General features: G+C 44.3%; 1 protein-coding gene across 12 annotated transcripts in view; it reads left to right on the forward strand.

Annotated features, from left to right (window-relative positions):
• MYO9A (myosin IXA) overlaps positions 1-13,939 on the forward strand; it is a 185,416-nt gene that overhangs the window by 143,103 nt on the left and 28,374 nt on the right. For all 12 annotated transcript variants that reach the window (XM_080395389.1, XM_080395386.1, XM_080395387.1 and 9 more), the window contains 8 exons: positions 4,500-4,643; positions 5,341-5,380; positions 6,258-6,380; positions 9,965-10,045; positions 10,960-11,070; positions 12,092-12,214; positions 12,719-12,868; positions 13,081-13,391. In XM_080395389.1, the coding sequence (XP_080251515.1) occupies positions 4,500-4,643; positions 5,341-5,380; positions 6,258-6,380; positions 9,965-10,045; positions 10,960-11,070; positions 12,092-12,214; positions 12,719-12,868; positions 13,081-13,391 (1,083 nt within the window). The remainder of the gene's footprint in view (positions 1-4,499; positions 4,644-5,340; positions 5,381-6,257; positions 6,381-9,964; positions 10,046-10,959; positions 11,071-12,091; positions 12,215-12,718; positions 12,869-13,080; positions 13,392-13,939) is intronic.

The raw sequence follows: 13,939 nt of genomic DNA on the forward strand, positions 1-13,939 counted from the left end.
TTTCCTGACTGAACAGCAGGCAGGGAAGGCAACTTCCCTGCATCAAAAGGCAGCACTTGTCATTGGTGTGGTGTATGAGGTGGTAAGAAGCTTGCAAAAAAAATTAATGAATGTGCCACTGTCAAGGAAATAAATATTTACCAAGGATTTTATTGGTGCAAAAACCCCAATGATGTGTTTTGGTACAGAACTGCGTGCAAGTGGTGTGGAGGATCTGGGAGGTTGTGAGGCTTGAGATGATACCCTGTTAGATGCTTGCTTGTTTTTATGGGAAAGAAACATGCTAACTTCACAAATGCTTTTACAGTTTCTATGTACAGGTTTAGTTTTTAATCATTCCTTGAAGGTTCTGGCCATTGAAACAACTACTTAATAAGATCTTTTTGTTTGAGAGTCAGGTCTACGCTTTGAGATGCATCTGTGCCTCTTCTGCAAAAAGTATTCCAAATCCATTTCAGAATTAAATTGCTTATGAAGAAAAATACCTTCATTTTAAAAGGGATATCTGGGCACTGATCCTCCTCCTTTTCTCCAGCTACTCATGTTATCCCTCTGCAGACCCCAGAAAGTCCAATTATCCAAATACCACCTCTAAAGGGGTATGGTGCCTCTCTGCTTCCCTCTGAACAGATGTGTGTGTGTGCTGGGGAAAGATATGATCAAGCATCCTCAGTTCTTTAAAATGATTGCTTGGAGCTGCAGACACTCAGGTGTAACTTCATGGCTGCTCTGAGTTTCACAAGAAGTCTGCAACAAGTCAAGAGGAGTCTGAGACTGTCTCCTGAAACATGTCCATCAAATGCCCTGTAATGGTCCTTGCATCTCGGTGTGCTTCCCTTCCACCCAAAACAAAATATCCTCTAAATATATTATAAAACCTAATTTTTTACTGACTTTAATGCCAAATGGCCAAGACAGAAATCAGATAAATGTTGTTCCTTTTTGTTCTAGGGGAACAAAAGTGGCTTTTATTGTCTAGCTTTGTTTACCACATGCCCTCTTGAGTGCTAGCAAGACTAGAATATCCCTCCTGCCCTGAATGTCCTCCCTTTGAGAGTGGTGGTGCCGCCCTGCTGAAGGAGAATTGTATAAAATTCCATAAAATTGTTGGATCAAATTAATAAATTTGTGCCAGTTCTCGAGTTTGGGCAGAAATCCAGCTTGTGCAAGCAATCTCACCCTGTCATGGGAAGGTGGTGCAAACCCTGGTTGTCCTCACACATCAGTCTTTCCCACCCCTCCTTTTCTTTCCCCTAATGCTGTAGCTGCTACAGCTTTAATCTGTTGGGTTAAGAGGGTAGTAGGTACATTGTAACATTTGAAGGAGAGAAGGTTGATGTCTCCAAAGGTGACGTTCACTGTTTCTAGCATGTCTGGTTGCACAGGTTTCCCTAAATATGATGTAACGTGAAACTTTGTCCATGTGGAGATCTTCATGTGTAGATAAGAGAAGTTCTGCAGTTTCTCTAGCAAGCCTTCAAATTTGATGTTGCTGTAATGAAGAACATCTGTGAAATGGGATGGGGCTTTTCCTGACTGTCCAGGTCCAGTTTTGGAGGCACGTCGGTGCAGGAGCTCGGGCTGCCGACATTTTCATAGGCCAGAACATTTCAGTTATCTCAGTGAGGGGCCATTGTAAAGGCAGGGAAACTCCTCCTGTCCCAGGCACTGAGGGGGATGTAGTTCTTTACTGTGTGGTTCAGTCTGTGGTCAGCTCTTTTTATTTGGCTTAACCCAAACCAGCACAGCAGACAAGTTGCCTTAAACAGCTGGGATCAAGGGCAGCAGCTACTGTGTCTTCCTTCATCATCCTCAGCAGTTGTATCCTAACAGGGTCAGGACAGACATTTTATTCCCTTTACTGATGTATTTGCAGAAAATATACTTTTGAAGCTGTTCTAATTCCCATGTTCCTCCTGGTGTGTCCTCAGTAGCATGGTCCATGATCTTCGATTCTCTTGGACATCATCAGTGATGGGTCCCCAGATGTCATCCGTGCCTCTTCCTTCTGAGAGCATAAACCGGACCTCTCATAACATCTCTACAACCCAGCCTGCACTTTCAGAGTAGGCAGAGGATTTTGATCTCTTTCATTGTGGATGAATTTGGCCTGAAGAATCATGTCACACTTGATAAATGTTGGTATTTCAGTTAAATTGCGCTTGTTGAGCAAGAAGGGGTAAATACAGGGGTGAAGGTAACACATGTAGAAGAGAGATTTGCTTTAACAGCTTTCCAACAGATAGACAGGCAGGTGATTTATGGAGCTAAATTAAACAGGAATTTGCTTTCAAAGCCATCTCATGATCATGCGGTTGCTGATAAGTCTGCGTTGTACATCCAACCCACAGGATAGCCTGGGGCTTGCTTCTAAAAGCAGATCTGAGTTATGACATCATGCAGGAAGTCACTGTGGAGGCTTTAGCGAGCCAGGCGCTCTCCTCTGATCTCAGGAGAGAGCGACGGGTGGTTTGCACATGCTGGCAGGGGCGGATCAGGCTTCAGCGGGGCGCTGGGAAGCCAGCGTGCCTTGGAAGCACCTGCACTGCCCGTCGAGTAATGAAAGCCATGCCATTGCTAACCCAAACCGCTCGGGCTGTCGGTTTTCCTGATGGTTTATGTTCATGAAACTTTTGTGTGCAGTGATGTCTAAGGGGCCTGCAGGAAAGCAGGTGTTGATCAGACTGTCTTGAAACAGTTGGTTGGGCTTGGTGAGATGATTGACCTCCCAAGTACAAGAAGGGCTACGTCGATTGCTATGTGCGCCGTCCTAAAGCGTCCATAATAAACAGAGCTCTTGGTTTATGTCTTTTTTTCCCCTCTATTTTTTCTTCCCCAAGGCCACCTGGGAGTTTCTGAGTTTTTCTATTCCTTGTTGTCTTGTTGTGAGTCCATATATCCACAGCCGGTCTCAAGCCTGGGAGTGCATTGAGGTCAGCCACGATTGATGATGGGTTGTAGATTCCAAAAGTGGCCATTGATGTTCAGTGGTACCCATCAACTGGTGATTTTTGTTTTCCTCCTGCAAATAGGAGGTTTGTGATGGATGGGACCTTAGCTGTAAAGAGACAGAAGGTGGACAGGGGAGATCACCTGGATACTAACACTTCTTGCTGGCCTTCCTTTAATTGAACAGGCTGCTTAAAAAAAGTAGGTCCTGGAGCACTCAGCTAGAGGTTTACTTTGCTGTGATTCATCCTTTCTGTTAATAGTGGTACATGTGAAAATACTGATTTCATGGGGCTAGGAAGGAATTTGGAAAGTGCTGCAGTGAGGCAGCAAGGTGACTTGTACTCCAGCATCATGTTGCTCCAAGGCTGGCTCCAGGAAAGAACAGATTTACAGGCTTTATTTTTTAATTTCCATGTGGCATTTGGTATTTGCCTTTCCTTCAAATCCAGACTCTAAGGCTAAGGGCTGCCTTGTTGCTAGACCTCAGAAGTGACCGGTGCCAGGGGGCCTTTTTAAACCACCATGTCCTTCAGCATCAGAAGACTGGTGCTGCGTTGAGTCTCCTCCTATTCCTATTCCTCCTGTCTGAGGTAGCTTGGGGGGCAGGTTGCAGACCCCACATCCTTCCTTAGATCATCTTTATTTCATATGATGGTTTACACAAGGCTGACAAAGAGTTTAAAATATTAGGGGGGGAAAAAAACCAAACAACCCACAAACAAAGAAAAAAAAAAAAAAACAAACCCCATCACCAAACCCGAAGTATTGCAGTTGGGTGCAGCCCAGGAGAGGCTTTGCATAACCCCAGACACCACAGGAAGGCTCCTCAACTCTGGAAATTACTTGCCCTGATGTGGAGTTTTGTTGAGTACCCATTTCCTTTCCTCCAAGAGAGGATTTTGGTTCCTCTCACCATTCCCTTCAGTCCTTCAGGCGAGCATTTTGGGACACCAAAGCAGCTCTGCTCCATGGCAGAGTGGACAAAATTTGCCAAGTGATTTGTGATCAGGGACCAGTGAGTGTTTCTGGGCCAACCCAGTGGTGCAGCTGGGGCTGGCATCCTTCATTTGCGGCAAATGATTAATCTGTCACAAATGATACTTGCTTTTTCTTTTCCTGATGAAACGAGTGCATGAATTGAGAAGACAAAGTCAGCACCAGCATCATCTGAAGTAGTGACTCTGTTAATGATGGCAAGGCTGATAGGAGGGGTCATCTTGTATTCTTCAGATCACTGAGGTGTCCGTAGACCCAAGCCTTCTGTCTGGGCAAGCTGGAAGCTGTTCTCCTGCAGATAGTTCGATTCTTTTATGAATATTTGATTTTTGAAAGGTGCTTAGGTAGCCGAATGTTTCATCCGGTGTCTGGCATCATGAGTTCATCCCATGGGAGCGAATGAATGCTGATAAGAATAAAGCGGCGACTCTCATTTTCCACTGATGCACTGATGGATTATTTTATTATCTCTTTTTTTTTTTTTTTTTTTTTGGTCGTAGAACCAGGGGGGTTTATATCTTCCTAACACTGCGTGGTGTTTGGTGTTGCAGTGATGCCTATGCGGTTGGCTGGAATGGCCGGATGGGGATGCGGCACAGCAGGCTTGCCAGCCCAGGCACCTTCCTAGACAAAGATGGGATATTTGTCAACGTGACCAACAGCAAGCTGCTGGAGAGGGCCCATGGCATCCTCATGTCAGTACAAAAGGAGGGGATTTTGGCTTTATTCCTGGAGCTTAATGAGCAGCATGGGTAGTTAAAGGAATGTAAATAGCCAGAATATAAAAATATCAGGGTTTCCAGTAGACTTGGAGACGTTTCACAGTTGGGTCAAAGCGAACCTGGTGTTTTATGCACCTGATTTATTTAACTCTTATCATTCATTTGTAATGACAGACGCAGGGAAGAGAGAGAAAGAATGAATCTGCTGGTCAAACCAGTCTCAAGATATGACAGTGATGTAATGCAGTCACATTTTTTAACATAATATCAAAGTTTCCATTACGAATTAGGTGGGGAGACAATGTTGATGATTCACACTGCAGCCTCATCAGAAGTTTCAGAGAACATCGCCAGGGTGGCTGGAGTTCACACGGGGTATGAGAAAGCAGGAGGGTGGTCAGTCGTTTTGCGATGCCGCTCCCTTACTTTACCCAAATTACCGGCATCCCCATCATTTCCAGTGTAAGGATTCCTTTTAATTGGATACCTTCCTCTCAAACCTGTGCCACTACATTTGTAAAACTAGTTTGTAGCATGCGGAAGCTGCCCAGTTTCAGTGCAGGTTATAGGAAGCAGCTGCTAAAGGGGACTTGGAAGGGCTTGTTTCATAAACTCCTCCATCCTGCCGTTGCACGTGTAGATTAACCTGAGCCATTTATTATCTCCCCAGGCGAAATAAGAACTTCAAAGCCAAACCCAATCTCCCAAAGGTGAGCGTGAAGCAGCATTTTTACCTGCTGGTCCATGGGTTAAGGCTGTAGGTACAGTGATGAGATGCTGATGGGTATGAGGAAGATCATTTGTGTCTACATCAAGACCTTTGTCAGCTCAGTTGTGTTCAGAGCTGTTTAATTTACAAAAAATGAAAGGATTTCAGCCCTGATTTGTGCTGGAAGAGTATTGTATGAGCACTTGCTCATACTTTCTTGGACCTGCTATGTCTCCTTTTTAATTCCTCCTGGGAAGGAGTACATAGGTGCTGGCAAAATCTGATAATCAAATCTCTAAACTAAAATGAGCGCGTAGGTTATGCAGGAGGGCTGGTACCTGATAGACAACAGGCTTGTCTGATTCAGTTTCCTTCCATCTTGGCTGCATTTACTGTATTTTACAAGATGCCAAGAGATCTGTTGTATCTAGAATAATGCTTGTTGTGATCCTTGCTGGTGCTGTGTCTGTCAATGGTCAGAATGGAGGATCAGGAGGAGCAGACTTTGGGTTTATGCATGCACATTGCACCCAGATTGGCACAGATACAGTTAATCAATGTACTGCTCATTAACAGTGAATTGTTTGTCTGCAGCCTTTAGTGGGTGGGAGAGCCAAAATTTCCTGTGGTCAAAGATGCCCTTGGCAAGTCCTCAGAGGAGCTTGGGAGGAACATGATGTGGGGAATCTGGCTCTGGCTAAATAGAGCAGAGCTACATTTCAAGCCATCCCTCATTGTTTCCCAGTAAGATTAAGTAGGGTGGTCACCTGAGGAAGCCCTGCAGAGGATATAAAGAGGGATAGAGCAGACAGCATGGTGATAAGATCCAGTTATTCTTGTATTTATCAAGAACAAATGGAGTCTCTCTTTTTCCACAGCACATGCTGGATGTGAAGTCCCTCAAGCACCTAACCAACCTGACGCTGCACGACCGCATTACCAAATCTCTCCTTCATCTCCATAAGAAGAAAAAACCGCCCAGCATCAGTGCCCAGTTCCAGGTAATCCTTCGCCTTTGATACAGAGAGGTGAATTAAAAGCAAATACCTGTTCTGGGTCCCCAGGGTGCCTAGGAGGATGCTTGTAGGCCCAGTCCTGTCCCATCCTCACCACCTTTTAGAACATGAATTCGGTTGAGGATGTGGTTTTGTTAGGCTGGGAGACATCTTGCAGGTATCTAGTGTAAATGGAGAGAAACAAGAGCAGTGGTGGGGGATGATGCGGTCAAGCAAGTGTGCATCCCTGTCCTCTGGTACCTCACTTTCCAAAATATTGCATCGTGGCACTTTGCCACATCCAGCAACCACAGAAACCCAAAATGACATTTTCCCAGTCTTTTTACTTGTATTCAGTGTCTGAAATTGAATCTGTTTTTAAGCCAGCCAGAATGTGAATTTTAATAGGTAGGGGTGGAAAGGTCAAAATATTGCTGCATTCTCTCCGGGCAGGCAGAATAATTCAAAGGAGGGATCAATAACAGCATTTTTTGTGTTGTGGGTGCTGTGCACCAGCCAGCCAGCCCTAGGAATAGCTGCAGTGAAAATAATCCTCCAATATGTGCATCAGGGCCTGGAAACTGCTAGAAGACACATGCACAGGCAGGTGGTAATATTAGAAAGCAGCTTTTCAGTTAAACATTGGTTTCTAAGCAAGTCTGGCTTGGTTTTGACTTGAAATTTTGGGTTGGTTTTTCTGGTTTTGAGATGTGGCTCATTTTTAGAAAGTCTCTGTGTAGAACTGGGTAAGATTAAGTAATTAAATGCATACAGACACACACACATATAGAAGCCTACTTAACTATAATGTGCAGAATACACATCTGTGTGTGAGTGTGTGTGTACATATATATATGTAAAGCTTAGTATAGTCTAATGGTACGCTGGTTAAAATACACTTCTGCAGAGTTTAATTCACACAGTACCACAAGAGGATGAAGCAGGGATGTCTTGGAGTGAAATGCCTTCCTGAAACCTGTTTGTCCTTCAGACAAAACCCTGAAAAGCTTCAGGGGGTGTGATTGAAATTTTTTTTATATATTTTTTCAGTGCATACAAATAAAAGAACACTCAGTGCTGTGAAGATTTCCCCCCTGCCCCTGTGCAGCAAAGCAGATCGTTCAAATACCCTTCTTAGACTTTCTGATGTTCCCCAGCAATGACTTGACAACGTAGGAGCTGTGCCTACTACACAACCTTTTTTTCTTTAAAAGAATAAAAACATATTTAAGTTGAAGGCAGCTTTGGTGTGACTGCCTGTGTCTCCTCTTAGACAGATGCTGAGCATTCCAGCCCTGATTTCATTTAACACTTGTAAGAGAGAAGCATTTTCTCGAGAGAGCAGCCTGGTGCAAACCAGTGAGATCACTTGTTTATCAAGGGCAGGCTAATACAATTGCTGTGCATGGAACTGGGTCACAGGCAGAAAATACAAATGTTTCCTATCCTGGGGTTTTGGTGGGTTGGTTGGGTTTTTTTGCTGATAAATGCTGCCTTGTGGCTAATGCCTGAACACCGGGCTTGCCATCTCCTATTGAACACCATCTCCTATTGATTTTAACTATACCTATACTTAAGGTAATCTATAGGTGAAATAGCTGTATTAGAGGATGCTGTAGGAGCAGTGATGGCTTTCACAGTTGAAAACTAGACTGCTGGTACCTAAACTGCAGCACGGCAATTTATAGCCTATGCTTTTATCCTGCATGCAGGCTGTTGCCCTGTCTAGCACGGGGTGATGCTGAAACAATTCGTCACACCCTGAAAGACCAAATACAGGTGGTGAAGGAGCATGTGGGTGGAAAGTTTTGCAGGCAGAGAAACAAAGGAGCAGGGTACAGGGTTAATCCAGGGACCTTGCGTGTCCTTTACAGATTCCCGATGACCAGAGCTTGCGCCAGATGGCAGAGGGTGCCTGAACCATCTGCCGTGTGCAGGATGTCGCTGGCTGCTGATGAAATGGAAATACCCCCTCCTACGGGGCTGGTGATCACAGTATGGTCCAATTTCCACAATTGCCAGTGCCAGGAGTGCTTTGCTTGCCGGGCTTGCGGCAGGACTTTGGCAAAGGGGTTGCATCCCATGTGTACCCCGCTTCCCTCCCACTGGCCCAGTGTGGGTCACAGTGGGATGGTGCAGCATCATTGCTGATTGATATCTCCTCATAGGCTTTTATTTTCTTTTTTTTTTTTGTAAAAAAAGTGATTTCAGTCTACTTTTAATAAAACCAGGAGCGTGCCAGTGGAGGCCTTCTGCGTTGCGGTGTTCCCACTGCTCCCTGGGACGGGAACGACAGGCACATTTGCATGCAGTTAATAGACACACAACGCAGCTGCACCACACATGCATGGATGGATCCCTTACTCTTCCCAGATCCTGGATGTACATAAATTTTTCTAAACATGAAAGGCTTCCCATCAAAATGTCTTTTAAATGATCAGGAGTAGAAAAGGCTTCCTGCAAGCAGATCTGTAGGCGAAATGCTTCTTTCTAATATCACGCCATTTTATTAACATATATATTCAAAAATTTATAACTCTGCTTATAGTAAATATGCAACAGAGTATCTTTTACACAGCTGAGTTTTAAACACTATTAAAAGCAGGAGTAATCAGCTCTGGAGTACGTTACTAATACTATGTCAGTAATGTGCTCAGCAATTGGAGATACTAGAAGTATTTATAGGGCACAGTGAAAAAAATGCAGTCAAGGAGCCTGGCCAGCCGCAGACTGACTCAGCATGCTCTCATTTTCAGTATGTTTTTATTCAAAGAGCTTGTGCTTCGTCACAGAGGAGTCAAAGATTTGCGAGGTGGAGGAATAACTCAGATTGATGTCCTGCTGGACATCAGTTGGGTTTAGCAATGATGCCAATATAAATTCATTTTTATGGGCTAGACTCCTAATGGTGATGCAGAAATAAGGGGAAATATAAAATGGGAACCTGGAAAACCCTCAGTTCTCAGTGATCACAATTGTGCATTTCAGCAGAGAAATACGGCCAGGAATATGCCTGCATTAAAGTTACTCTCCTCTAAAAACGACCTATGAAGTGTTAGGGTTCACAGGCTTCAAAAACTATTGCAAATTCCAGATTGCAGATCATGGTGAATTCCAGATCTTCCCCTTGCAACGCTGTCATTAAGAAAATTCATTTTTAAAGCAGCAATAAATGCTGCGTGGACTCACTTTTGATAAGGGAAAATTTTATTTATATTTAAAAACCATCAGTGGTTATTTGGTGCAAGGTGTGACTCCTTGTCTTGGGGCTCCCACTCAGGTCTAGAAGAGGTTTGTTGCAGAGCAGGGTGTGACTTTGGGCTTCAGTGGCTGGTGTGAAAAGGTTGAACCAGGGATCTTGAAATACAACCCAGCATTATATTTCTCTCAAGCTAATTTGGTGGATGCAGAGATAAAGCCAGCCAAGTTGCTTGAGCGGAAATACTCATTTTGGGGAAAGATTTCCCGTATGCCTGGTTTACTCATCATTTATTCCGATTTTTATTTATTCTGATTTAAGCCCTTGGATTTTCATTATTCATTGTAGTCTATTCTCCATTTCCCAACTGAAGATGTCTTCTCTGTTGCAGGCATCACTCAACAAGCTGATGGAGACCCTTGGCCAAGCAGAACCTTATTTTGTAAAGTGCATTCGATCCAATGCCGAAAAGGTAAATGCCGTCCTGTGGAAGTGGTCCAGATAAAAATAATCTTTGAAATATTTTGTAAATTTTTACAGGGGGGTAGAAAGAAAAGAAAGCCTCAAATCAAGTCGGATTTAGAAGATATTTGTATATGAGCAATGGGAAGCGTAGATATTATCCCTTGTGGGTTGCTCCTGATAAACTGCACTGGCTCTTCTTGTAATTGAAGAAACATGCAGATGAAAAATGTATGAGTTGAATTTGTGTGAAAAATATATTGGTTTTAATAAATGAATTTGACTCCTTTGAAGCTCCTGCCATCTGTAATAGAGATTTACAGAGCCGTGAATTCACTTGTGCTGTTACTAAGCCCTAAAGTTTCTTTAAAGTAAAAGTTTCTACAGGTAAAAGCAGATGCTTTTAGAGTAAGCTACATTATTCAAACTTACTCAGTGATGCATTGTATTTCTTGAATTTGATTTTAAGCATTTGTCTCATGGGCTAAGGACCCTCAGTTTAGAATACACATCAGTTGTGATGCTTTCTTGTGGGTTAATCCTTCAGAGTTTTACCCAGACATTTAAAGATGAAGCTTTATGCCTAGGAGATTGTTTAGTTGTTCGCAGTCTTACCTATTAGCTGTGGCCTTGGGAGGTCTTATTCAGTTTGGGAGCTCCAGAAAAACTTCTTTATATCTTTTTATATCTAGTTAGCTGTTTGAAAGTCCATCTGATGGCTGCTTGGAAGCAAACAGGATTCAACCCTGGTGGGATTAGTACAGTTCCTGGGGACCTGTGTTCCCTCCCTCCCCTAGTATCATTGCCAACGTGTGTGTCGTGCAGATGTGTTACATCTGCTGAATCCGTTCACCCATCCATGCAGTTAAGAGCTTCAGTTAAAGGAAATATTTGCTCATTGTTGACCTGTTTTTTCCCTTTCAGCTGCCCCTGCGGTTCAATGACAGCCTGGTGCTCAGGCAGCTGCGGTACACAGGGATGCTGGAGACTGTTCGCATTCGCCAGTCCGGATACAGCTGCAAATACTCCTTCCAGGTTGAGTAAAATATTTTCCATCTTTCACCACCTTTAGCATTATTATCAGAGTTATCTGAATGTTGATAGCTCTATTTTTTTAACAAGGTAAAGAATTTGTAACTCACACAAGGCAGTGGATGTAATGAGCTGAAGTCTGGCATGACGCGGTCCTCTGCTGCGCTGCTCATTTCTAGCAGGCTGGTCTAGGTGAAGGCTGCAAACCCCTCTGCAGATCATGTCATGGGTTTTGGACAAAAGCAGTATTTTTTTTTTAACATGGGCTTCTTTTTTGCAAAAAAAAGGTATTGTTTGCCTGTGTTTTGGAATCACCTGGGAATGGCATTCACCCCACTGTGTTGGTGCTGACTGCGTCCCATCAGGAGGGTGACTGGCATCCTCTAAACGGCTCAGGAGTTATCCAGCTTTTCCTGTTTTCTTCTTTTCTGTGTGTTTGCCAGGTTTCACACAAATGTCAGTCCTTTTATGCTATGTTGGTGCTGGTTTGTTCCCTGCTGGCAGCTGCTTTTGGCCAGATGTTGTGTCCTGCGCAACAGCTGTTTAGAAAAGGAAAACTGCTCAATTTTTTTTTTTTTTTTTTTTTTTTTTGTGAGCATGGATCCCAGCCTTACTTGGCAGATCTCTCCTCTCATCCCTCCTCCGCTCTCTGAGTCCTCACAGCAGTAACCGATGGAGCACCTCAGAGATGCTTTGAAGATGCTGGTAACCCCCTTCCTTAGTATCCCTTTCTGAGGATTTGAAGCATTTTTTGCTCAAGATGACCCCATCGGTTCTGCAGAACCTCTCCTCCCACACTGAAAGATGTTTGAATGTTGCTTGTTCCCTGCTTTGATGTGTTTCCCATCAGACCACAAATGGTGGACAAAACTTGGTGTTCTTCAGTCCATAAAATGCTATCTGTCCTTCTGCTCACTCCATAGATCCCATTTCATGTGGAGCAAATCCATTCTTCAGGGAAGAAAGGAACACAGTAGGACCCATCTAAGCAAATCTTGATGTTGCTGTATTTTTTCTTTCTCAGGATTTTGTGAACCATTTCCATGTCCTTCTGCCACAAGGAATCAGCCCATCTAAGCACAATATCCATGATTTCTTCCGGAAAATAAAACTTGATCCAGATAATTACCAAGTTGGAAGGACAATGGTAAATATTTATCCTCACGTCAGGCTTTAAGATACAGATATAACATTCACTTGCATTTCTGTAATGATAAATTAACATCTTTATATGTGGTTTTAATTAATGAAATGATTTTTTTTCAGTTTGCCAGAAGTTAATGGCTTAAACAAAGTTTTGAATATCGCTAACGCAAAATAGTAAGGAACATCATTGTTAAACCAGCCCCAGATCGAGTTGTAATGAGGCAGCCTTCAAAAAACTATGTCTGTGTGTAGACCCAGCTTGATACAGTAACTATTATTTTGCCTCCCCTGAAGGGAAAGCAGAGGCTCTGTAATTCAGAGCTTGGACAGTTGCAGGGTGTAGATTAAACTGCAGAAACCTGTTAGCCACCTGGCTTTAGTAAAATCAGCTGCTGAACTTTCTTCTGGGCATCCAGGACACAGAAACCATAAGAATTAAATCGTTTGTCATGTGGGTCTTGGAAACTTTCCGTGCTAGTGATTTTGGGGTGGGTTTTTTGACCAGGTTTTCATGAAGGAGCGGGAGCGGCAGCTTCTGCAGGACCTGCTCCATCAGGAGGTACTGCGGCGTATCACACTGCTGCAGCGCTGGTTCCGCAGCATGCTCTGCAGGAGGCAGTTCCTGAGCTTAAGGCAAGCTGCAGTGATCATACAGGTAGGTAATGGTGCAAATTATAATCCACGAATCCTACAGATACAGCTGATGGGTAAAATCTGGTCCCCTCTCCGAAGAAGGAGCTTACAATCAGGATTTGAATCCTGGTGCCACAATAAGTTGGGCAGACAGCTGGAGAGGTTGCATGGAGGCGGGTGCTCTCCCATCCCCATGCAACACCCGTTAGAAGGAGCTACCTGCTGTCTTTGCAGAGATTTTGGCGTAGTTACCAGAGCCGAAAGCAAGGTGAACCATCCCCGGACCCTCTTGTCCTCAGCAAAGCCGCCCTTGTTCTCCAGACCCACTGGCGTGGCTTTGTGGAGAGGCGGAGGTTCCTGCAGATGCAGTTTGCAGCCCACCTCATCCAGAGCTGCTGGCGGGAGTACGTCAAGCGGCGGCATGACGCAGCCACCAGCATCCAGGCAGCCTGGCGAGGACACCGTGCAAAGCAGTCATACACAGCCAGCAGAAGCAAAGTTGTCTGCTTGCAAGCGGTGTGCAGAGGATATTTAGCACGACAAAGGTAACGCCTTGGCCTTGGTTAAAAAAGAAAACGTTATCTGATGATGTTTGTTGGGGAGGGAGGTGATTAATGCAAACTTGGGCACTGCTCAGACTACGGTGACTTACAGAGGATGGTGTCCCTTTGTAGGATCCCTGACCCTATCCTGACCTGCTCTGATCTTTGTTTGTCTGTGCTTTCTAACAAAGGAGTTTGTTTAGCTGTATGTCCTACTCTTAGAATAAGCAGCAACTATTTCAGGTTGGAGCACGTAGGCAGTGGAAAGCTGAGGCCATAAATACTTCTGAGGGCTTTTTTCCCCTTGGCAGCAGCAGCAGTTTAAGTACCTATTTTTAACTCAGATTGCCTCACCGATCTGGTTGCTGCGCTGTCTCGCAGGGACAGAAGGTATTGGAGAGAGCTGCTGCAAAGGGGAGAGGGTTTCCAGCCATGTGTTGGCTTGCTGGCCGTGGGGCAGGTCTTGGTTCATTCCCCAGAGGTGCTGCCTGCAAGGTGTAGAGCACCTTGACATAAGGTGGAAGATTTGGGAGCTGCAGAGAGTTCTTTGG

This window comes from Falco punctatus (assembly GCF_963210335.1).
Source record: "Falco punctatus genome assembly, chromosome: 7".
In the NCBI taxonomy this organism is placed as follows: domain Eukaryota; kingdom Metazoa; phylum Chordata; class Aves; order Falconiformes; family Falconidae; genus Falco; species Falco punctatus.